This window comes from Bufo gargarizans, chromosome 7 (assembly GCF_014858855.1).
Source record: "Bufo gargarizans isolate SCDJY-AF-19 chromosome 7, ASM1485885v1, whole genome shotgun sequence".
NCBI classification, from domain to species: domain Eukaryota; kingdom Metazoa; phylum Chordata; class Amphibia; order Anura; family Bufonidae; genus Bufo; species Bufo gargarizans.
In genome coordinates this window covers 154,439,128-154,463,642 of record NC_058086.1, presented here as the reverse complement: position 1 = coordinate 154,463,642, position 24,515 = coordinate 154,439,128, and the positions used below count along the sequence as shown (strand labels likewise).

General features: G+C 43.7%; 1 protein-coding gene across 1 annotated transcript in view; it reads right to left on the bottom strand.

Moving 5' to 3' along the window:
* Positions 1-998: 998 nt before the first annotated feature.
* HS2ST1 (heparan sulfate 2-O-sulfotransferase 1) overlaps positions 999-24,515 on the bottom strand; it is a 115,450-nt gene continuing 91,933 nt past the window's right edge. Inside the window, exons 3-7 of the mRNA XM_044301794.1 lie at positions 17,051-17,136; positions 16,464-16,602; positions 14,683-14,780; positions 3,147-3,304; positions 999-1,813 (exon numbers count right to left, since the gene is read on the bottom strand). Of these exons, the coding sequence (XP_044157729.1) occupies positions 1,587-1,813; positions 3,147-3,304; positions 14,683-14,780; positions 16,464-16,602; positions 17,051-17,136 (708 nt within the window). The 3' untranslated portion in view covers positions 999-1,586. The remainder of the gene's footprint in view (positions 1,814-3,146; positions 3,305-14,682; positions 14,781-16,463; positions 16,603-17,050; positions 17,137-24,515) is intronic.

The following is a 24,515-nucleotide window of genomic DNA, read 5'->3' as shown; positions in this document are numbered from 1 at the left end:
ATGGGCAACACCTTTTGCTGTTGAGTGGTTTGGGGGTAGCTACACCAGGGATCAGCAACCTTCGGGACTTCAGCTGCTGTGAAACTAGACCTCCCAGCATGCAAATGTTCTTGGCTGTCCTAACTCCTACAGAAGTGAATAGAGCAGTGATGGCTAACCTTGGCACTCCAGCTGTGGTAAAACTACAACTCCCAAGATGCCCCCCTTGCTTGGCTGCTCTCAGAACTCTGTAGAAATAAATGGAGCATGCTGGGAGTCGTAGTTTCACCACAGCTGGAGTGCCAAGGTTAGCCATCACTGGAATAGAGGATTCTGGGAGTTGTAGTTTCAGAAAAGATAGAGTGCCGGAGGTTGCTGATCCCTGAGCTACAAGATTCCCCTGGGTGAGTGCAGTATGTTCCACATGGGCCTATGACGACGGAATTACCAGTTTGGCACTACAGTACCTAGCGTTCTCTTTTTATCTAGTACTTTCAAGGATGTCTGGTCATACCACCGCACTCGCCACCCAAAAATTACTACTACGGGCATTTATTATATTCATCCAATATTCTTCTGTGGACGTGAGGGAGGAGGGTCTGCATGGTTGCCACAATACTCTGCTAGATCTCCACAGTATTGTGGCAACCATGTGGCCATTTTTTACAATACTGTGCCGAGTTTGTCCAAACTGGCTCGCCCTCTGTTTTTCCACATTTTCTCCATCACCAGGTCATGACTAAAACAAATGTATCCACTAGAAGTAAGCAATGAAGGTAGCAACTGATTCAGTGCAAGCAGTGATCCAAAAAAAGGAATAAATGCTAAAAAAAAAAATTCAATTGTAGTATGTTCTAAAAAAACAAAAACAAATAAATGAGTAAGTGTTAATTGTGTACCATATACTTTCTGAATACAGTATCTAACAGCTTTTATTTTTTTCTTAATTCAACAAGAGCCATACAATACATAATATTCATAAAAAATGTAACATTCTTTAATTCTTTCATGTAAATGGAGGGGAGGGGCGGGGAAGAAAGCAAATACAAAATGAAAAAAAAAAAAAAAAACGAAGAAAAAAAACCCCCACTAAAATACTGCCTTTTTAGTTATTGCCAGTGAACTGGCACGAGTCCAATTGAGCACCAGTGTAGGAATGGACATTACACAGCAGCGTGTCAGATACAGCTCATGAACGTGTTCAAATATTCACAGGTGAAAAATACATAATCCATAGCAACTAGTGTAGACTGAACACAAAAAAATAAAAAATTATAATAAAAAGGGAAAACTGTCATTAACACTTGGTTTAAAAACAAAGTTGTAACAGTTCTGTCCGTACAGTGTATGTTCCAGACTGTCCAGTGTCCACATTGACCATTAAAAGCTCTCGTCCCATATTTATTGGTACGATTGACTGGCAGACGTTGAAGATCACCTCAAGGTCTTGTTTTCTTAGTGGAGAACATTAGATATGGCTCATTTGAGGACAACCTTAGAAGTTACCAATGAACCGTCTCGAGGGTATCATTTAGTCTGTAGGCCTGAAATTAAAAGTCTTATGAACAGAGGTGTATAGTCCATTAAAGTAACAGCGCACTGTGCCCTTAGTTTGACTTTGGGTAAATTTTTTCATAGAAAAAGTTCTGCGACAGAATGTACAGTTCTCCGTCTTTTTCTCGTACTGCGTGCGCCCTGACAAACTGGAATTGCTCAAGTGCAAACTCGTAAAATTCATTTTCCATTTTCCAGATGTCTGACTGCTGAAGTTTTGCAGTGGTCTCCTTGGAAGGTGCCTTCTTCTCGGTTGTTTTTCTTAGGTGGGACTTTTTACCTTTTTGTACACAGTAAAAGAGGAATAGGAAGTTAGAGAATGAAGAATACATCATCATCAATTAAAATAAAAAATAAAAATAAATCTTGAAGAATATTTCAGTGTAAGGGCGTACCTACTATAGAGGCAGGCCACGTGACTGCTATGGGGCTCAGCACTAAATTGCTTCTCGTGTTCAACAGAGATTCACTGAACTGCCATATGCCACCACTAGGGGGAGCTCAATACATAGAGATTCTACAGCTTTCATTGATTTCAATAGTAAGTGTATACATTTCTATGCACTGAGCTCCCCTAATGGTGGCTGTAGATATAGATATATATTTTAACACTGTGTAAAGGGAAGCAAGCGATTTATCTGTAGTTATGCCAGTCTTCTGGTGTTCAGAATCATATTTATGGAGCACCTGGCTGCTTTATAACAGCAAGATGAGAAAGACTTTAATGTCCTTTAAAGGGGTTGGCCCGTTTCACACATTGGTGGCATATCACTAGGGACCCGCACCTATCTCGAGTCCAGGGCCCCCAAATTGAAGGAGTGCGCATGCGCAATGTGCTCTGCATTCACTTCTATGGGAGTATCGAAGAAAGCAGAGCGGGCATGCTCACCTATTTCTGGAACTCCCTTAGAGATGAATGGAGAGCGCCCACTTTTCCATTCCCCTTTATGGGTGTCCTGGAAACAGCCGAGAAATAAAAGGAGGGTGGCTGTATTTGCGCACTTGTTCACTTTGGAGGCCCCGTTCTAGAGATAGATGTAGCTCCTAGAGGTGGGACCCGCACCTTTCTGACATTGGTGGCATATCCAAGCAATATGCCACCAATGTATTCAAGTCTATGGGAACATATGGGAATACAGAAAACATTGAGTAGGCTTGTTTGAAACATTTATTGGCACTTTGATTCCTCTTAAAGGGTAGGTTCATCTTTAAACATTTGCTGGCAGTCTGTGACTATCTAAGCTTCTCTATGTGTTGTGCCCCGTCATCTTTGACTCTGGAATGGTTAGCTCTCCAAAAAGTGAAGTGGCACAACACTCTGATCAGCACTTCACCCTCTTGTTTCTATCGATTGGTGGGGTCCCAGTGCATTTCTTACATATCTCAGTGAGAACCAGAAGATTACCAGTGAACCCTCCCTCGAAGAGATTTTCCAGACTATTAAAAAAATGGGCTGCATCTCGGTTTTTTTTTTTCTTTCTTTTTTAATTTACTACACATGCCCAGAGATTCCCATTTTTTTTTTTTCAGGGCCCAGACAACCCCTTTAAACAAAAGAGGTGCAATGATTCTGATTGGAAAGCGGTTTTATTTCTACATGGAAGTCTCCATACCTGAACGGTAAAGCTCTGTGGCACCTCTGAAGAAACGAGGCAAGGCGGCTTCCAGCAGCATGATAAAATCTTCAAGCTCCTCGGTCACTCCAACAAGAAAGTATTCGTTAATCAGGTTGTACTTCGCTTGGTCCAGCGCCCATCTGCTCCCCACATTCCTGGAACGAGAGTTCAGTTATAGGCATTTTTTGGCCAACCAATACCACAGTCCATTGGACAGGTGAAAAATGAAACAGAGAAATGAAGAAAACATCATATGACAAATAGTCCTCTTATCCGATTTGCATCTTGTGATTTGTTACCAAGGTAACTGAAAAAAAAAAAATCCAACGCACAAGGATAAATTTTTGTGTGAAAGCTGATCTAACATATACATTAGCCTGTGCCCGCCTCTGGGTTAGTACAGGTGCCATGTGACGCTTCCTGTTTCTTCTTCGGTCCCGGCAGCCTGGACCAACTTACTCTCTGCTGCCCACCAGCACGTGGTCCAGCTGCTGGTGACCCATATGTCTTCTGCAGGCTGTGGCCTGCACGTCTCTGTGAAGGCCTCCGGCCTGTCTCTAGGGTGCATGGTTCCCGGCTCTTAAAGGGCCAGAGCATGTCCCAGATTCCTATTCCTTCAGCTAAGAGCTGGTCATTTTAAGGTATTTAAGACGCCTTCCCCTATGGGAGAGTGCCTGAGCTTAGGTTTCCTAGATACCGGTGAAGGTGTGCTATTCTGTCTGTTAATCAGCTCTGACGCTCCGCTGCCCGTCCTGACCATAGCATGTTAACCCTTTACTGCCTGCCCTGACTTCGGACTAGTTTCACAGATTCACACAGACTCTGCTTGCCCTGACCACAGTCTGTTTTCTGAGTATGTGTCTCTGGCCCCAGTTGGCCAGCAGCTGATCACACCGAGATTATGTCAAGAAGTAGCGCCCCTGCAGCGAAGTCCAGATCCCAGTTTAGGAGTTAAAAGGTGAATACCGTGGGACTGCCAGGATAACGGCCTTAGGTCTAGCCGTTTAGTTTGTGCAATGGTTCCACATCTACTGCCTGTAATGTGGATATGTCCCAGAATCCAGTGCTCTTCATGCCACATCTATCAAACCTATCTTAAAAAAAGAACAGAGCCTTGTTGTGAATACTGGGTAGCATTCAGATTTAAAGGAGATGTCTGGTCTCAAAGTTGTCAACATCAATATACAGAACTGGTGCCAAGTAGGAAAAAAAAAAAAAAACGCAGAAGAGCCATTGCCATACCACTGCCCCATGACCATTGTGGGTCACTGACCTCTGAGGTCACATGTGCGTGAACAGCATGTCACTGCTATTTGACTAATGAAGCCAGTGACTGACTGAATCGGTCATGGGACCAAGGCAGGTGTTTCTTTTTTTTTTTTTTCTTCAACTTTGCCCAGGTTCCATCCACTGGGGCTGTTTGGTCGGTAGGCTGAACATCCCTTTCAGCTAGTCCACTGAATTCTGAAAATGAGGTCTTTTAGGCCATGCCTTACATCTAGAACGTAAATGGATCAGCACAATGACATGGCTGTTTTCAAACGACGAGACGCTGGATGTAGCCAATACCTTTTCCACTTCATTGTGCTGACCATAAAGGTGCCTCGGAGGTAGGATCCCCACTTATCAAACAATGAATGGCCCATCTAAGGGACTAACTGCTAAATGCAATGCGATTTTCTCCACCCCTGTATAATGAATAAAATCCAGGAAAATGAATGAAATAAACCATTTCTACTAAATATATTTAGTCTCCCTGGGAGCGATTAATATATCCCTTAATCTGCAGCTGCAATCCATTGTCATTATAATAACATTTCAGTAGCACCTAACACTATAATAACCGTTTTATAGCTTTTTCCTCTACAAATAATTTGAGAAAAGCAAGAACTAAAGTAGCAGCGATGGAGTCATAAAATCTATAAAATCTTATGCATTATGCTGTAACATATGGAGAGCACATGATGGGATATTGTATATTCATATTTTAAGGATTTTTTTTTTTATCCCCTGTGCGTGCTTTATGGCAGCTGCAACGAATGGGAGTTAATGGACAGAAGTCTCAATGGATTAAAGCTGCCCATTACACATGGGATAACAATCATTCTCGCAAGAAGTTTGAGGAGTCAGGTTGGAAACTTTTGGCCATAGTATGCTGAAAGTACAAGTGTATAGCACGACTAGCTGAACCCAGCCAATCATTTGTCACATTATATAGTCAAGTACACAACAGCCCAGTACGGGACTCCAAAATCAGCCAGCTTAGTCGTTTGCGTCACTGGTGGGATCGTTGGCAGGGCATTTTGTTTACATCATGTTTTTATGTTATACAATTTCTATAATTGCGCAAAGTTCTATATTAAAATAAAAATCCTAAAATCCTGCAGTTTTTACCCTGAGCCTAATAATGAACACCACTATAAGATAACTTTTCAGCAGTCTTCTAGTTATCATGAGAGACAGAATAACCATGAAAGATAACACCTTAAGGTAACACAGGACCCAGCATGTACAACATGTGACATCATGTCTTATCTACCCCCCCCCCCCCCTCCTCCACAATGACCTCTGTACGGGTCACATGTGACTGCTGCAAAGAATCTTTCTAAACAAGTTAACAAATCAGAGATAAGGCTTTACATGAGGCGTCAGCTGACGGGACTGAAAAGTGAGTGATTTGTTAACCCCTGTATGTCAAAAAAGGCTAAATGTTTTTAATAGACCAACTGAATTTTTTTTTTTTTTGCACAAAATGAGTAAAATAAAAGCAATCATAAAATAAATTTCTCTGATCTGATTAAAGGAGGAAGGAATGAAATAGGGATCAGTGATCCCTACAGAAGATGCCTACACAGGATCAATCAAGCTGCAGTATATAAGTGGATACTGGATATGTCTGAAGATATTTGATATATCTGTAAATGTGCAGCATTGAGTCTGACGCGTAGTAATGTATAGGAGACATACAGTGGCGGACTGGCTATAGACCATAGTCCACCAGAGCCGCCCTCACTGCCACTGGCCAGGTACATACTACTGGGGGCACTATAGGGGTCATTATTAGAGGAAGTCTAGGCAGCATGTAAAAGTAGGTCTGGCTCATTGCTGTGGCCCACATCTCTCTTCGTAAACCCCCTGCTGTATCTTAATTGGAGGAGGAAGAGGAGGACAGAATGTGGCAGCTATTAATGGCCACTACAGAGGGACATGCTTCTGAGGAGGTATTTTGTGCTGTATTGTGGCATTTGGTTCTTTGGGATGGTATTCTGTGCGGCACTATGGTATTGCTGACCCCCGACAACTTGTGTTGCCCTGCCTTCTGTCAATTTGGACCCACCAACAACAATAGGGCCACTTTATTTTCTTTTTTCCAGGGCCATTTTAAAGTTCCCAGTCCGCCCCATAGCGGTCATCAATGAAACCTGCAATTACGGGGAGCCGGCGTTCTACTAGATGCATGGCACGCTGTGTACTTGTCGGAAGTCTAATGAGACCTTGATCTTCTCATAAATATTTAATGACATTTAACACTTTTACTCAATATCCCGCTGTCTGTTTACTGCGAGTTTCAGCTAATTAGTAAATTCCCAGCTCATGAAAAAATAGGACCTCATCTTGTTCAGCCTCACGTTGATTAATTCAAGTGTTACATTCAACTCTGATGTAATGATGCATCGATCAGGGGGGCAATTAAGGGTTTCAACGGAATTCAGACTCTTACTTCAGTATGCATGGCTTAAAGGGGCCGTCCGAATACTGAATGCTCATCCTCAAGATGGATCATCAATATCAGATCGGTGGGGGTCCGATTCCCGGCAACTCTGCCGCGGCGGCACTTTTCGTAGGACAGTGATGTCCCATTCAGCAGTCACATGGCTCAGGCGCTCAGTCCCATTCAAGTAAATGGGGCTCAGCTGCAAGACAAAGCACAGCTGCTATCCAATGGACTGGCTCCTCAAACAGCTGCTTGCCGGGAGCGCTAGGTGTCGGACCCCCGCCGATCTCATATAGATTACCTATTGTAAGGAGAGTTCATCAATATTAAACACCCAGAAAAAAACACTTTATAAAGACTCCCTTCTTGACGCCTCTCCGCATTCTGACAAACTTTTTCATCTTTACACATAACTTTACGTCCTGAGACAAAAGTCGCAATATTCAACTGGAAATGTCACTAATATGCTTCAAAAGTCGCAAATGAGCTTCAAAAGTTGCAAGTGTCGTCTTGTAGGGTTGGCCTAAATTACGCACTCCAGTTAAATATTTTTTTTTTTAGTGCTATTGCCGTTAAAAATGTCACAATTTGAGAGAAATAGGCAGATGCTCAAGTCTAATATATATATATATATATATATATATATATATATATATATACACACATACATACATACACACACACACACATATACATACATACATACACACTCACCTAAAGAATTATTAGGAACACCATACTAATACGGTGTTGGACCCCCTTTTGCCTTCAGAACTGCCTTAATTCTACGTGGCATTAATTCAACAAGGTGCTGATAGCATTCTTTAGAAATGCTGGCCCATATTGATAGGATAGCATCTTGCAGTTGATGGAGATTTGAGGGATGCACATCCAGGGCACGAAGCTCCCGTTCCACCACATGCCAAAGATGCTCTATTGGGTTGAGATCTGGTGACTGTGGGGGGCCATTTTAGTACCGTGAACTCATTGTCATGTTCAAGAAACCAATTTGAAATGATTCGAGCTTTGTGACATGGTGCATTATCCTGCTGGAAGTAGCCATCAGAGGACGGGTACATGGTGGTCATGGTCAGAAACAATGCTCAGGTAGCCCATGGCATTTAAACGGTGGCCAATTGGCACAAAGGGGCCTAAAGTGTGCCCAGAAAACATCCCCCACACCATTACACCACCACCACCAGCCTGCACAGTGGTAACAAGGCATGATGGATACATGTTCTCATTCTGTTTACGCCAAATTCGGACTCTACCATTTGAATGTCTCAACAGAAATCGAGACTCATCAGACCAGGCAACATTTTTCCAGTCTTCAACAGTCCAATTTTGTGGAGCTCGTGCAAATTGTAGCCTCTTTTTCCTATTTGTAGTGGAGATGAGTGGTACCCGGTGGGGTCTTCTGCTGTTGTAGCCCACCTTTCTTTCTCATTCTTACATTCAGTTTGGAGTTCAGGAGATTGTCTTGACCAGGACCACAACCCTACATGCACTGAAGCAACTGCCATGTGATTGGTTGACTAGATAATCGCATTAATGAGAAATAGAACAGGTGTTCCTAATAATTCTTTAGGCGAGTGTATAATATATATATTAATCGTTTCATGCGGAAGTAGTCTTCCTGTCTAATCGGACATGTCTGCTTTGGGCCTTGGATCCTTTATCACCAGTGTGAACATAGTCTAACCTTGTTACATTTATGGGGATATCAAATCAGAACATGTGTCTCTTAAAAAGGGTTTTCATATTAATAGACTATCTTTGGGATAGGTCATCAATATGAGAACAGCAGAGGTCTAACAGCACCCCCGTGGTGCTCAGCGAGTGCTTATTAGGCCGCTCATCGGTCACATAACCTAGGAGCAGTTCAGTCCAATTCAAGTGACTGGCACTAAACTGTGATACCAAGCACAGCCGCTATTAAATGGATGGGAGGAGCTCCGGTGAGCGTTGCGGCTTTCTCAAACAGCTGGTCAGTCAGACCTCTGCCGTTCTCATATTGACGACCTCTCCTGAGGATAGGCCATCAACATGAAAATTCTGGAGAACCTTTTCAATACGTTCGGTGCGCATCAGTCTGCAATTCTAATTTTAATAAAACTCCCTAAGGTTTTTGAAACTGAAACCAACACAGACTTTAAAAAAAAATTATATATATGAAGTATGACCGAAAGAAAGCGAATCCTTTATGCTTTCATAGCCGAAAAACAAAAATATAATATTCTGAAATATGTGAAAATTGGGCTTTTGGAGCAGGTACAGTAAGCCAATCTGAATTCACAGTGTGAACCCTCTATCCTTGGGCGAGAATATTCATTTCCTTTAGTTCAAACAACCCATTAAAATAAACCAGCATATTGGAAATTGTGTCGGAAAAATAGTGCGCGCACAGCTGTGTGTAGTCTCCGCAGACAATGGAGCGCAAATTACCCTGATAATAGGGCTGGCTTATCTGCTTTCTAATTCATCACAACTGGTTCCCAGCATCCTGCCGCTGAGTATTGTAGCCATTTTAATTGAAACAATGTTTTAGTATTGCACTTGTCTCTTTATGGTTGCTTAGCGATACATAAACAGTATGCTAATCCGATACCAATCGTCTTCCTACACAAGCGCGTGAGCGTACAAATAAACTGGATGTGTGAACACCGTATGCCGTACGGCAGCGCATTTCACTTCTAATTCTCAAATACTGTTAAAGGGCATCTGTCAGCAGATTTGTACCTATGACACCGGCTGACCTGTTACATGTGCGCTTGGCAGCTGAAGGCATCTGTGTTGGTCCCATGTTCACATGTGCCCGCATTGCTGAGAAACATGATGTTTTATTATATGCAAATGAGCCACTAGGAGCAACGGGGGCGTTACCATTACTCCTAGAGGCTCTGCTCTCTCTGCAACTGAAACACCCTCTGCAGTTGGACAGGGCCAAACAGGCATGATCACATTTTCGCTACCTGTCCCTATCAACGTGCAGATGGCGCAGCAGTTGCAGAGAGAGCAGAGCCTTCAGGTATAACAGCAACGCCCCCGTTGCTCCCAGAGGCTCATTTGCATACATGAAAACATGTTTCTCAGCAAAGCGGGCACATATGAACATGGGGCCAACACAGATGTCTTCAGCTGCCAAGCGCACATGTAACAGGTCAGCCGGTGTCATAGGAACAAAACTGCTGACAGATGCTGTTTAAAAGGTCAGGATTTGAGGATATTCCATGGAGAGGGTGCCTGTGCCCCACTCTGAGGCGCTAACAATGATATCACAAGTGCAATACAGAAAACAGGAACTCTTGAGAGTATTTGCTGATTGGAATAGGGAAATACCCTTATACAATCAATCACACAGAAAATCAATATATACGGATGTCAATCACATTAAGGCTCCCGTGCTGATGGCAGCTTCTGTGATAGTACAATGCTCCTGACTTAAGTGGACATCATGAAGCCTTTAGGCACAGCAACATTATGAAGCGCGCCAAGGGATGAAAAAAAAATATATATAAAAAAAAAAATAAGGTACTTTCACACTTGCGTCAGTGGATTCCGTCAGGCAGTTCCGTCGCTGGAACTGCCTGCCGGATCTGGCAATCTGGATGCAAACGGATGGCATTTGTCAGACGGATCCAGATCAGTCTGACAAATGCGTTGAATTACCGGATCAGTCTGCGCATGTGCGGACCCTCAAGAACGGATCCCGCATTCCGGCGAGTGTTCAGGATTTTTGGCCGGAGAGAAAAATGCAGCATGCTGCGGTATTTACTCCGGCCAAAAAAGGTAAGAGGGACTAAACTAGGGGTAGGCAACCTCCGGCACTCCAGCTGTTGTGAAACTACAACTCCCAGCATGCATACTTGTTCTGCTCTTCTAAGAACTCTCATAGAAATGAATGAAGCATGCTGGGAATTGTAGTTTCACAACAGCTGGAGTGCCGAAGGTTGCTGATCCCTGGACTAAACGGATTGCTCTCCATTCAGAATTCATGGGGATAAAACTGATCACTTTTTTCCAGTATTGAGCCCCTGTGACGGAACAATACCGCAAAAGAAAAACACTAGTGTGAAAGTACCCTTATGCCACAAAAAGCATCACTATGCAAGGAATAGGGCATTTTTTATTATTATTGAAATATACGCACAATAAAAATATTTTATATTTATACGTAGTCTTTTTATGTACATTACATTTTCTTCGGTTAGCGCCTCCTGCTGTTTACCCTTCTTGTCCACCTTCTCCTACATTCAGCGGTGGACTACTTCCCTGCTCCCTTCTTAGCACTTGTATAGTGATCTCCTAGAGAAGCAGCCCAGACACCTGCCATTCACTCATCCCTACTTCTTAAGTCATAGAAGTATATAGCTATACCTTCTTCTAGGCAGGGGGGCATTACATGTCAGTGCTATTGATTAATGAAATCGTTGGAATTTCTGCTAGGAACTGTTTTCTAGGCGAGGGAGAAGGTCAGAAGGGGTTAATAAAAGCTGACTGCAATGCACTCCAGAGAGACTAAGGTGCTTGATGTGATTGTCACGTGGCACATGCTGCTGCCCACTCCTAGAAACTGAAGAGGCCACAGTTGCAAAAGGGTGAGGGAAAAAAAAAAAAAAGACAAAAAGGGTGAACGTTACACTGGAGAGCAGCGTGTCTGCACTGATATAGTACAAATGATGGTGTCCATTACTGCAGATATTGTTTTCACTTTGAGCGACAAGACCTTCAAACGGGTTTTGCCATTTGTAAAGTTGCTTTCATTCTGCGCCTTTTAGCCCAAAATTAAACTTACCCTATCCATGTTATTTTCGCTATGGCCTCCTCCTCTCCCTATTCCTAATTCTCCCCCCCCCCCCTCTGTTTATTGCTTGTTGCCAGGGATTACGGCCAACTCAGGAATACTGCAGCAGAGGCTGCGCTTGCGCAGTGTCTTTGCTTCCTTGTTTTTGTCTGCACTGGCTGGGACCACGGCAGTGCACATATTTGTGCATAAGTAGCATCTGCAGTAGCCAAGGAGCTGTTTGGTAAAGCAATGCAGGGTGCAAGCAGCTGACAGACTTGGCACCTACAGTGTTAGCTGCATCAGGTGCGCGCTCGTACAGGCAAGTGATGTCAGAGGAACCGTCAATCAAAATGGAAGGTATTGCCCACACAAGGCACAGGAAGCAGTAAGCTGCGGCAGAGGAAAGAAGGTGAGGAATCAGAGATGGGACAACCCCTTTAACTCCCAATATTAAAAGGGGTATTCACTTCTCTACATTAATGTCCATATACGTCTAATAGATGCAGGTCCCACCTCTGACAACAGGGTCCCGTCTCGCAGCCACTATGAATGGAGAGCTGAAGGTGCCTACTCTATTTCCAGAACTCCCATAGAAGTAAACGCAATGGGCACCCACCTCTACATTTATAGCTGTCACAAAATGGGGGCCCATTTTGGACGTCAGACGGTGCCCCACCTTTATCAGGCATTTATGGTACTTCCTGTGAAGATGGAATTACCCCTTTCAATAATGCCCTAGAACCACAGATGAATTAGAAGGAACTCGTGGTTTCTTCTCCAGGCAAGGAACGCCATCTTTGCCTCAGGAAGCGAGGCTTTCTTTAATTGTGACTACAATCTGGATTTACAGAAGACTGCACGTTCAGTCAAGATCTTGGACGCTTTTGGCAGGCCTCATGGGAGCTAGTGCATGCGCCCTAATCCCTGACCACCACACAAGTTGTGCGGTGGTCAGGGTTCAGGGAGCATGCACTAGCTCCTGTGAGGCATACAGAAAGTGCTTGTACGACGGCCATAGGCTGCCTTTCTCACCTGATATTATATTGTTCTGCAAATGCATTTTTTGAAATAAAGGAAATTCCACGTTACGGTGAGGGCCAGGTCATTTTCTTCTTATCTTGAATTATTTATTGGATGTCTAGTTTACATTGAGCACCTCCAGGTGGCTTGAATGGGACTCTGACCACAAGTACTGAAGAGGTACCGACGCTTGTTTCTTCTTGATTTTGGCAAGATTTGTCATAGTTTTCCTAGACTTAGGCGTTCAGAGATGTATTATTTTGCCTACACTCAGGACGCGCACCTCGTGGTTCACAAGGCTCCTCCGAACACCAGACTGTGCATCACATCACTAGGCTCAGGTGATGATACAGAGGCAATAGCGTAGTTGGGTGAACAAAGGTTCCTGGGAATTTAATTAAGACGTGCTGTAAAAGAAGGGTGCCCCCGTTAATGGGAGCTGTAAACTACCACCATCTGCTCTTATTGTCTGGGCTTTGTTGGTGTGTAAATGACAAGAGAAATTAACATAAAAAAATATTAAAATACATGGACACAAAAATGCTGTGAAATATTCATTAACGTCCTAGACATAAGTTCCTGCTGGAGAGTAATATGCAATAACTAGCGAGAGCGCATGTCTGACTGGCTGCTCCATTCATTTCTCCAAGGGGTACGAGGCCCACCGTTCACGTAAACAGTTGGGGTCAGCAGTAGGAACCTCACCGATCTAAGGGCTCATGCACACAAACATATTCTTCTGTTTCCGTTCTGTTTTTTTATTTTATTTTTATAACAGGTCCGTATGCAGAACCATTCATTTTAATGGGGCTTGGAAAAAGCTGAAATTACTCCATGTGCATTCCGTGTCCGTATGTCTGAGGTGTGCTTTCTGAGGTTCTGTTCCGTGCTTACGCACCGCAAAAAGATAGAGCTTGCTCTATCCTTTTGCCGAACGGAGGGACCGCGGACCCATTCAAGTGAATGGGGCTGCGACCCCTATGCGGTTGCCACACGGCAGGTGCCCCTGCTTAAAGGCAAGCAATTTGCGGTCCACAGCACAGGCTTCACACAGTCGTGTGAATAAGCCCTAACCGGAATACCCCTTTAAGGTCACTTTCACAGTGTCAGTGACTTCCATCAGTGATTGTGAGCCAAAACCAGCAGTGAAGCCTCCACAGAGATCAGGTATAATGGAAAGACCTGCACCTGGTTTTGGCTCACAATCACTGATGGAAATCACTGAACGCTGACCACTTAACGGTATAAAACAGGGCTGTGTGCTGGCAGCCATACACACTAGACTAGCCAGCAGCGATCTCTTCCAACGTCAATAAGGGCTCACGCACACGGCCGTAGCAGTTTTTGTGGTCTGCCAAACACAAATACCGGTTGTGTGTGTTCCGCATTTTATGGAACAGATCGTCTGCCCTCTATAGAACTGTCCTATTCTTTTCCGTAAAAAGGACAAAAATAGGATATATTCTATTTATTCGGCGGGGACGGACATACCAATGCAGACGGCACACGGGTGTGATGTCCGCATAGTTTGCAGCACCATTGAAGTAAATGGGTCCGCACCCGACCAGCAAAAGATGTGGACCAAAAACACATTTGTGTGCATGAGCCCTAAGAGGGGGAGATGAGCAGCTTTCAGACACCTGGCAGCGCTCATCTACCAAAAGAATAAAAGGCCGCACATGTAATAATATACAGCACGACTCCTCCGGGCTGACCCTAGGCTGCTGGTCATTTCTGATGGAATCAGCAGTTGTTGATGTTCATCTAATGTGAACGGCAGGATTTCATTCACATTTCACTGCAGCCCTGAACACTTTCAGACCTCGATAACCTACAGATTCCTCTTCCATCATTTAAAAAGTCCCTAAAATGTCAATTAAACTGCAAAGAATTGAACTGCGCCCAGCTGCTTCCTTATCGTGCGGCCCTGCAGTACCAATTCAGGTTGGTTAAGTACAGATTACAGCGCGAAGGCTCTTCATTAAGAAGGTGAGACAGTTTTGTTTCCTTACCAGCATTCAGAGCTGTGGCCGCAAAAGAACGGGATCTGGAGCCAAAGTTTCTCTGGAGCGCAGTCAGATCCTCCAGCTGCTACACATTCATCAAAGGTCTGAAGATAAAGATGTAATGGGAGAAGTAAATTCAAGCCAAATGTACTACACACACACACACACATTATCCAAAAATTGAGAGAAGTCTTCCAAGTGTATATCAATTATTTCTCTGGTGGGAAAAGGGTTAAATGAGAATATCACATAATGTTTCTCTAGGTTGCTGCTACATAATTTGACACATACACAATGAATGGCCGTTTAGTAGAGACCCCAATCTAGTAGTGTGTTGGACCTCTTCTGGCCTTCAGAACCACAGCAATTCATGGTAGCAGAGATTCCACTAGGTGTTGAAATCGTTCTGCAGGAATACTGGCACCTGTGGTCAGGAAAGCTTCTAGTAGTTGCCACAAATTCGGTGGAGGTACTGACATGTTCTGAACAGCCCGTTCTACTTTGTCCAAGAGATGCTCTATACTAGAGGATTAAGATCTGGGAACTGTGAAGGCCAGGAAGACTTGCTGCCATGTTCCTGGAACCAATCCATGACTATGTGTGGATGGTTGTGACCTGCTGAAAGTGTCCTACCATAGAGTAAACAGCTGCAACGAAGGGATGAGCTTGGTCGGCCACAATGCTTTGGTAAGCTCTACTGTCCATACATCCATCCAAAAGGTATCAGAGGACCCAGGGTGTGCAAAGAAAACATTCCCCACACCATACCATCATAAATCAATATAATGCTATGTGAGCCCGGCAGTGCTGGGAGGTCAGGACAGGATCTGTAGAATGCTAATGCTGCGAGTCCTGAGTGTGACACTTGCTCGTCTGAAAGGGGCCTAAGGAAATCATGCTGCATGTGTGAGTGCGATTCCCCGGTATGTACACTGTTCGGTTGGCAGGAGCGCACGGTATTATACCGATTTATAATGTAGAGTGTCTCATTTAAAGGGGTACTCCAGGAATGATTTTAAATGGCTGCAAGCAACCTGTCCTAGAATGTGGGAAGGACTGTTTGTGTCCACCTTGCAGAGCTATCTGGGGGTGAGAGTGAGGGGCCTCACTACACATTGCACTGCTCTACACTACATGGTAAGGATCCTGTCGAGGATATGCCATCATGGCTGAGCAGCCCGACAGGAACGCTCACCTGTATGCAGTATATGCAAGTTCCAGGGTGTAGTGAGACCCTAACCCTCAACCCCCTAGGCGGCTCTGGAAGTGGAGGCAACTAGTCCTGCTCACATTCTAGGACAGGTGGCCATTTTAAATTATTCCGGGAGAACCTATTTAAAGAGCCTTTACACATGTCAAAAGAAAATGCATGGGTGATGAATGCTCGTTACTACAATCGTTCATACCCCCACACACTTTCCATTACGTTAGAAGCACACTTTCTGATTGCACAGGGAGATGTGACGCCAACCAGCGAGCATTTGTATGCTTGCATAAAAGAGGCGATCAGCCGACACATGAGCATTTGCTTTATAGCCGATTGGTGGGACTGTTTAGACATTCCTGTGTCCCTTTAGGCTACGTTCAGATCACGTTTCTGATCTAGGATTGCCATATTTGCCAGGAAAGCCCCCGACACATACGTCAAATGCTTCCATTGAACACCACTGACTTCATGCATGGTAAAAGGTTGTGATCCCCAAAATATAGTATCTGTATCAGCTATCCAGACGGCATGCAGCGTGCTGTTCAGCAGTCAATATCTTATCCGCACGTCCGTCTTGTACCTTTTTATCTCCTTGCTTCCTCCGGCGCAGCCCTGGTCTGTAGTCATCACCAAATCGAAGGAAGTAGTAGTAAGAAACAAGCCTCTCTATGGGATCCCTAATAACATTTATATAAATAGGCTTCTTCTTGACTCCGAATCTGTAATAGTAAATATCAGTATGAAAGGAAAAAATGATAAAATATACATGAACATTTAAAAAACATTTTTTGATTTAACGCCAGGGATGTTTTAATTAAAATAGCTGTAAAATAGTTTAAAAAATAAATAAAAATAAAATAGAATTAAAAATAATAAACTCAAGCCATATTGCAATGAAGATGTACATGTAAAAGCAAGGCAATGTCTTGAATTATTTTATTAACCTCCCTTAACCAGAGTTCACACTAGAGGGCGCTGCTCTACAATGTCAATGCGTAGCCTTCCCGAATTATTCTGCAATGCGTTGCAGCCCCCATGAAGTAACAAAAGATTAGCTTACGACTGCACAATCGTAATTCTCAGATGTGGTAGAAATCTACCATGCCAGGATAAGGAGGGTGAAAAAAAAAAGGAGGAGGAATTGAAGGAAAATAATTGTAAACCTACTTCGCAAAGTCCAAATAGGAAATATGGCCGTGGTAGAAGCCAGGCTTCATTTCTCTCCATGAGCTTACATTCCTGACAAAGCGCATCTGGGAAAAGAAGAGAAGAAATAATATTAATAAATGTGCTAATAATCCTAATGGGTGTGCAGGATATAACTAGCGCCAATTAACCTGTTATGTATGGACCCAATTATTTTTATACGAGTAAAGTTTTTAGCTACAGACAACGCTAATGACATAACTGTAATCGCACACAAAGAAAAAGCCAAAATGTGTGACAAGCTGCTCCTTGCACCCAGCGGGAGCCCAGGAAACGTGAACCATTAGCGCCCTGGTGAACAGCAGCTGAGAACGGGGAGGTGGGCTGCGACGTGGGGACCTGGCTACACGAGCGGTTCTACAAGTCGCCTCACATGGGGAATCCACTTTCAGGAAATAAATCTAATAAAATGTATTTTGAAGAATCACTGACCATTGAAATTAAAAAAAGGAATTGACCGTATGGTCTCTCATGAACATCTGATCAGATATCTCAGCGTCGGCAATGGAGTGAGCAACAATTTTTATTTTTCTCAGTCTGTTTCACTGGATATTAAAATCCTGAGACGCTACAGAAAATGCCATCGGTGAGGGTCACCGACGTGGGGTCTCCACTGAATGCAGAACCAAAGGAGATGCATCTCTCTGTAAAATGCCCCAAATCCTTAAACTTGGTTCTCATGCACACAACCGTATTTTTCATCCATGTGCTATCCATATTAATTGTGGATTGCGCACTGACCCATTCATTTCTATGGGGCCCACGCATACATCGGTATTTTTACGGATCTGTGTGGCCAGTGGTCAGACTCCCCGATCCTGGCGACAGGTGTCCCCGAGTACACCATTTGGAGCGGTGATACACATGCTGGTTCACTTCTATGTGACTGACAGAATGGCGGAGTACCACCATGGGTGGTTTAGCATTAGGTATGGTCTGTTCCTCTCGCCATTATGGGGAGACTTATCAAAACTGGCTTGGTTGCTCATTTCTACCAATGGAGCTCTGAAAAATGAAACGTGGAATCGGATTGGTTGCTATGGGCAAATAAGTCAGTTTTCCTCTACACCAGTTCTGATAAAGCTCCGGATTTTGGGTCCTGCGCTTGTCCGCCACATAGGAGCACCAGAGATGTTTTCGCTCCGCCTACCTTCCCTCATCTTAGGCTACTTTCACACTGGCGTTTCTGGGTCCGCTTGTGAGATCCGTTCAGGGCTCTCACAAGCGGCCCAAAACGGATCAGTTTAGCCCCAATGCATTCTGAATGGATAAGGATCCGTTCATAATGCATCAGTTTGCCTCCGTTCCGCCTCTATTCCGCTCTGGAGGCGGACACCAAAACGCTGCTTGGAGCCTTTTCATGTCCGCCTGACGATGCGGAGCCAAACGGATCCGTCCTGACTTACAATGTAAGTCAAAACAGAAGGATCCGTTTTCACTGACACAATATGGTGCAATTGAAAACGGATCCACCTCTCATTGACTTTCAGTGCAAGTAAAAACGGATCTGTTGGCATCATGAACAAAAAAAAATATATATATTATTTTTTTGTTCATGTTAATGCAAACGGATCTGTTCTGAACGGATACAAGCGTTTGCATTATAGGTGCGGATCTGCACCTAACGCAGGTGTGAAAGTAGTGGTCATCTGTTAGCAGGGGGAAGTGCAGTGCAGTATTACCTGGATAATAAGTTATTACTGATTGGACTTTATTGATTTAAAGGAGTATTTATTTATTTTTTATATTCCGCAGCGCTTTACATACAATAGCATCCAAATGTCCCAAATGGGGCTCACAATCTATCAGTATGTCTTTGGAGAGTGGGAGGAAACCAGGGTACCCGGAGGAAACCCACACAAACACGGGGAGAACATACAAACGCCATGCAGATGTTGACCTTGGTCGGATTCGAACCTAGCACCAGTGCTAACCACTGAGCCACTGTGCTGCCCGTTTGTCTCACTTCTGCAAATGGCATTTATTATGTAGAAAAAGTGACTACAAGGCATTTATTGATGTATTGTGATTGTACATATTGCCTCCTTTGCTGGCTTGATTCATTTTTCCATCACATTACATTATACGCTGCTCGTTTCCATGGTAATCCAGAAGCGGTGGTCGGGCTTGTACATTATAGGAAAAAGCGTTGAACTATGGGCACTCCCAAGATCCAGGCCACCAGAGAGGCAGGCACTTTTTCTTATAGTCTACAAGCACGTCCACTGCTGCTGGATTTCAGGGTGGTCATAATCCCTGGAAAGCAGCCATGTTTAATGAGGTGGAAATGCATGGATCCTGTTGATGGATCCGGAGGATAGGTCAATATAAAAATGGCTGGTCCATTCTAATAGATGGTCCATCACTGGTCCATTCTAATAGATGACTCAAGAACACATTTTGGGGATCACTGAGGGTCACATATTCTGTAGAAGGGTGAGGAGCATCAGGTACCAATTACTGAAGACATATGGGCACCTTAACCACCCAACTGTTTTGCTGGAGTCCAGTTCGGGCCGTGGGAAAAGTAGTTAACTGGAGGAGGGAGGGCTGCTTTAGATGCTGCTATCTCCTAAATGGTAGAAGCTATAAACATGCGCTGACAGTCCACGCTTTCATACAAGACCAAAATGACAGCTAAAGTCCAAGCAACAGAGGAGAAATCACTGTAGAGTCGGGAATAATTGAGGGTAAAACCAGTTTTTACTTTAAGGTGCATTTACAGCATCCTGCTTTCTATCAGTGATATCCTCCCATGTACTGACATGTTGCTGTCATTCTGGTATTGTCTGAAAGCCTGAACAGTTCACGAGATTGAGTGCTGCTTTAGATGCTGCTATCCGACAGTCCAGGCTTTCAGACAATACCAGAATGACAGCAATATGTCAGTACATGGGAGGATATCACTGATAGAAATCGGGATGCTGTGAATGCAGCTGAAAGTGAAAGTAAAAACTGGTTTTACCCTCAATTATTTCCGATTCAATTTCTAACAGTGATTTATCCTCTGTTGCTTGGATTTTAGCAGTCATTTTGGTCTTGTATGAAAGCGTGGACTGTCAGCGCATGTTTCTAGCTGCTACCATTCAGAAGACATCAGCATCTAAAGCAGCACTTCCCCCTCCAGTTAGCTACTCTCCCCACTGCTGGAGCTGGACTGGGGCAAAACAGTTAGGGGGTTACATAGTATGCAATCTTCACACCGACCTGAAGCTACCAGCAGCTCCCATCTTGCCTAGTATGTCGGCATTGCATTTGGACAAAAACTGCTCCACCCAGCTTTCCCCAAGTACAACTGTGCAGCTTCCATCTTGCCTGGTATATGCCCTGCATATTAATTCATGCATACTGTTTTCTGCAAGATTTATATAATTGTGCCCAGTCCTATAGATGTTCTCCCAGTTGATGATGTCATTTGTGCGACTGCTGTAAAGCTTGTGATCTGTAGTGACTTTATTACCCATCCAGTATTACACTGGCTGATAATCGCTACAAGCGTTCACATGAACAAAGCTAAAGCCTGTATTAGACTGGCAGATCAGCAAGCAATTGTCGTGAGGGAAGCATTCCTTCTCGCAATCGCTAACTAGCTAGCGGAGGAGACAGCTGCTGTTACAAGCAGCGATTTCCTCCACAGCATGGGGAAGAGCCATCGCTCATCCCCATACAGTCTAGTGGTTTGCCAGCGGCAGATCGCTATTAGACAGCAAGATCTGCAGTCGGCAATTGCTGATTTTTCAGAATTGCCCAATGAATGAGCGTTTCATCGGGCAATCAGCAGCAGTATTAGACTGCAAGATGATCGCTGATTGCTGTTGTCTATTGTCCCCCAGGCTCCCCCACCAATTCCTGGATTATTTTGCTGCCTGGCTTCCTCATTTCCTATATTCTAAATCACCAACTCTTATTATGGTTGATTTTAATATCCCCATTGATGATCCTATCTCCCCATCAGCCTCTCACTTTCTTTCTATAACCTCCTCTCTTCTCCTCTCTTGGCCACGCTCGAAGAGGGCAATACACTTGATCTAGTCTTCTTCCGTCACTGCTCAGTCTTAAGCTTCATTAACTCATCCTTCCCACTTTCTGACCATAATCTTCTTTCCTTGACTATTAAGACCTCTCACTCTTCTCACACTTATAGAAACCTACACACCATTAACTGCCAGCAACTCATTGACACCTTACAGTTAGCTCTTACCCTAATCTCTTCCCTCTCCTGTCCAGACCTGGCTACCAATCTTTACAACCATAACTTCAAAACTACCCGTGATGAAGACTCTACAATATCAATCTGAACCTCCCGACAAAGAACACGGCAACCCCGGCACACACCTGAAACACGTTTTCTCCAGCAGTGCTCCAGATGTGCAAAACGCTTATGGAGAAAATCACAAATCTCAGCAGACTTCCTACATTATAAAGTTATGCTTAAAACCTACAAATCAGCCCTTTGTCAAAGAGAAGTACTTCCCTCTCTCATCTCCTCACTTTTAAATAACCCAAAACGACTCCGACACTGTTCATTCCCTTTTAAGCGTTAAAGTTCATGTACCCATCACTGTCCTCTGCGCTGATGACACAGCTATTTACTTCAGAGACAAAATAGGTAACATCCGCCAGAAAATAATCCTATTTCCCAACCAATTTCAATCCTCCTCCCTCCTGCATTTCGACATGTTCTCTCTCATCTCTTGACCTGTGCTGCTAACTACTGACCTGTTTCTAACCTCCCCTTCTTTAAACTCCTGGAACAGAGAGACCACAAACTCCTTCTCATCCTTGCTCCACTCAATTGTCCTTAAAAACACTGCTCTCTCCTGGTTCTCTTCCCATCAGCTGCTTTAGTGCATCATCTTCTCTTCCTCTTGATGTTGGGGTTCCTCAGGGTTCATTCCTAGGTCCTGCACTCTTCCCTCTCTACACAGCCCCCATTGGACAGACTACAGTGCCTTGCAAAAGTATTCACAGACCTTGACTTTTTCGTATATTGGTGCCTCACAACCTGGAATGAACATGGATTGGTTGAGGATTTGAATTATTTAATTTACAGAAAATGCCCACAACTTTGAAGATGTTTTTTTAATTGCGAAGCAAACAAATAGGACAAAATAACAGAAAAAGTCAATGTGCAAAACTATTCATCCCCTAAAAGTCAATACTTTGTAAAGCCACCTTTTGCAGCAATCGCAGCTGCAAGTCACTTTGGATAAGTCTGTGAGCTTGCCACATCTTACCACTGGGATTTTTGCCCATTCCTCCTTGCAAAACTACTCCAGCTCCTTCAAGTTGGATGGTTTGTGCTTGTGAACAGCAATCTAAGTCTGACCACAGATTTTCTATTGGATTGAGATCTGGGCTTTGACGAGGCCATCCCAACACATTTACATGTTTCCCCTTAAACCACTCAAGTGTTGCTTTAGCAGTGTGTTTGGGTTCATTGTCCTGCTGGAAGGTGGACCTCCGTCCTAGCCTCAAATCATAAACAGAGTGGTACAGTTTTTGCTCAAGGATATCCCTGTATTTAGCACCATCCATCTTTCCCTCAACTCTGACCAGTTTCCCAGTCCCATCCCCCCAGCATGCTGCTGCCACCACCATGTTTCACTATTGGGAATGGTGTTCTTTGGGTGATGTGAGGTGTTGGGTTTGCACCAGACAGAGTTTTCTTTGATGGCCGAAAAGTTAAATTTTAGTGTCAGCAGACCAGAGCACCTTCCTCCATACATTTTGGGAGTCTCCCACATGCCTTTTTGCAAACTCAATGTGCCCTTTTGTTTTTAGCTGAAAGTAATGGCTTTCTTCTGGCCTCTCTGCCATAAAGCCCAACTCTATGGAGCGTACGGCTTATTGTCGTCCTATGTACAGATACTCCAGTCTCTGCTGTGGAACTCTGCAGCTCCTCCAGGGTTACCTTAGGTATCTATGCTGCCTCTCAGATAAATGCCCTCCTTGCACGGTCCATGAGTTTTGATGGGCGGTAGTCTCTTGGCAGGTTTGCCGTTGTGCCATGTTCTTTCCATTTGGTTATGATCGATTTGATGGTGCTCCTGGGGATCATCAAAGATTTGGATATTTTTTTTATAACCTATCCCTGACTTCTCAACAACATTGTCCCTTACTTGTTTGGAGAGTTCCTTGGTCTTCATGGCAGTGTTTGCTTAGTGATGCCTCTTTCTTAGGTGTTGCAGCCTTTGGGGCCTTTCAAAAAAGGTGTGTATATATAATGACAGATCATGGGACACTTAGATTGCACACAGGTGGACATCATTTCACCAATTATGTGACTCCTGAAGCAGAGCTTTTTATGGGCTTCCTAACAAAGACGGGGGAATACATACGCATATGACAATTTTCTGTTTTCTATTTCTAAACAATAGTTTTATTTATATATTTCTCTCATTTCACTTCACCAACATAGACTATTGTGTTGTGATCCATCACATAAAATTCAGATTAACAAAACATTGAACTTAAGGCTGTAATGTAACAAAAACACGAAAAAAGTCAAGGGGGGGGGGGGGGTGGAATACTTTTGCAAGGCACTGTATCAGTAGATTTGGCTTTTAGTACCGTGTCTATTCTGACTACACCAAGTAGCTGCCTCTCTGTATCTAAAACTGAGCTTCTTGTCTTTCCATCTACTAACCCACCTAAACTTGATATTTCCATGTCGGCCTGCGGCAGTATCATAACTCCTGGACAGCACGCCTGCTGTCTTGGGGTCATGTTTGGCTCTGGTATTTCCTTTGTTCCCCATATTCATTCACTAGCACAATCCAATCTCTTGTCGTCGGAAGATATCCGTATTTTGCACCTGAGATCTGAACACTCAAGTTCACAAGGCTTAAGATGCTGCAATGTCCAGCAATTCGATTAGATGATCTTTTCTCATATCAATTGATATTGGATTAGCTGGACATATTAAGATGCTGCAATGCCTAATAACTGGATTCTATTTAAATCAATGACGATTAGACACATCAGAAGATGCTTTGGAGGTAGAAGATTAGTGGTCTGCACTGGTTACAGTCAACATATGACAACATACAAAAATCAACCATGACACCAGAAGGAAACCCATTTGTCCTATGCATATAGATCTTACCAACATGGCCACACTGGAGAAATGGGGAATATGTTCCCATAAAGAGCGTTTTTTAGCTATAAACAAATCCATTATCTTTTTGCACTTGTACATACATTGCTTTTATCTTGCAGAGGTGTCCGTTTATGTATATTGTAATTAGGAAGCGCCCCGATGTCCCCACGATACAGATAATGTCACTTCCTCTGGATAAAAAAAAGCTTGATTTCTGTTTGATAAGAGTTAACAGCAATATATTCTGGATATACTGTACAAAACTAGAAACGCTCAAAGCCCAATTATAGTTCCTGAAAATCGCAGACGTATAGGGGGATAATT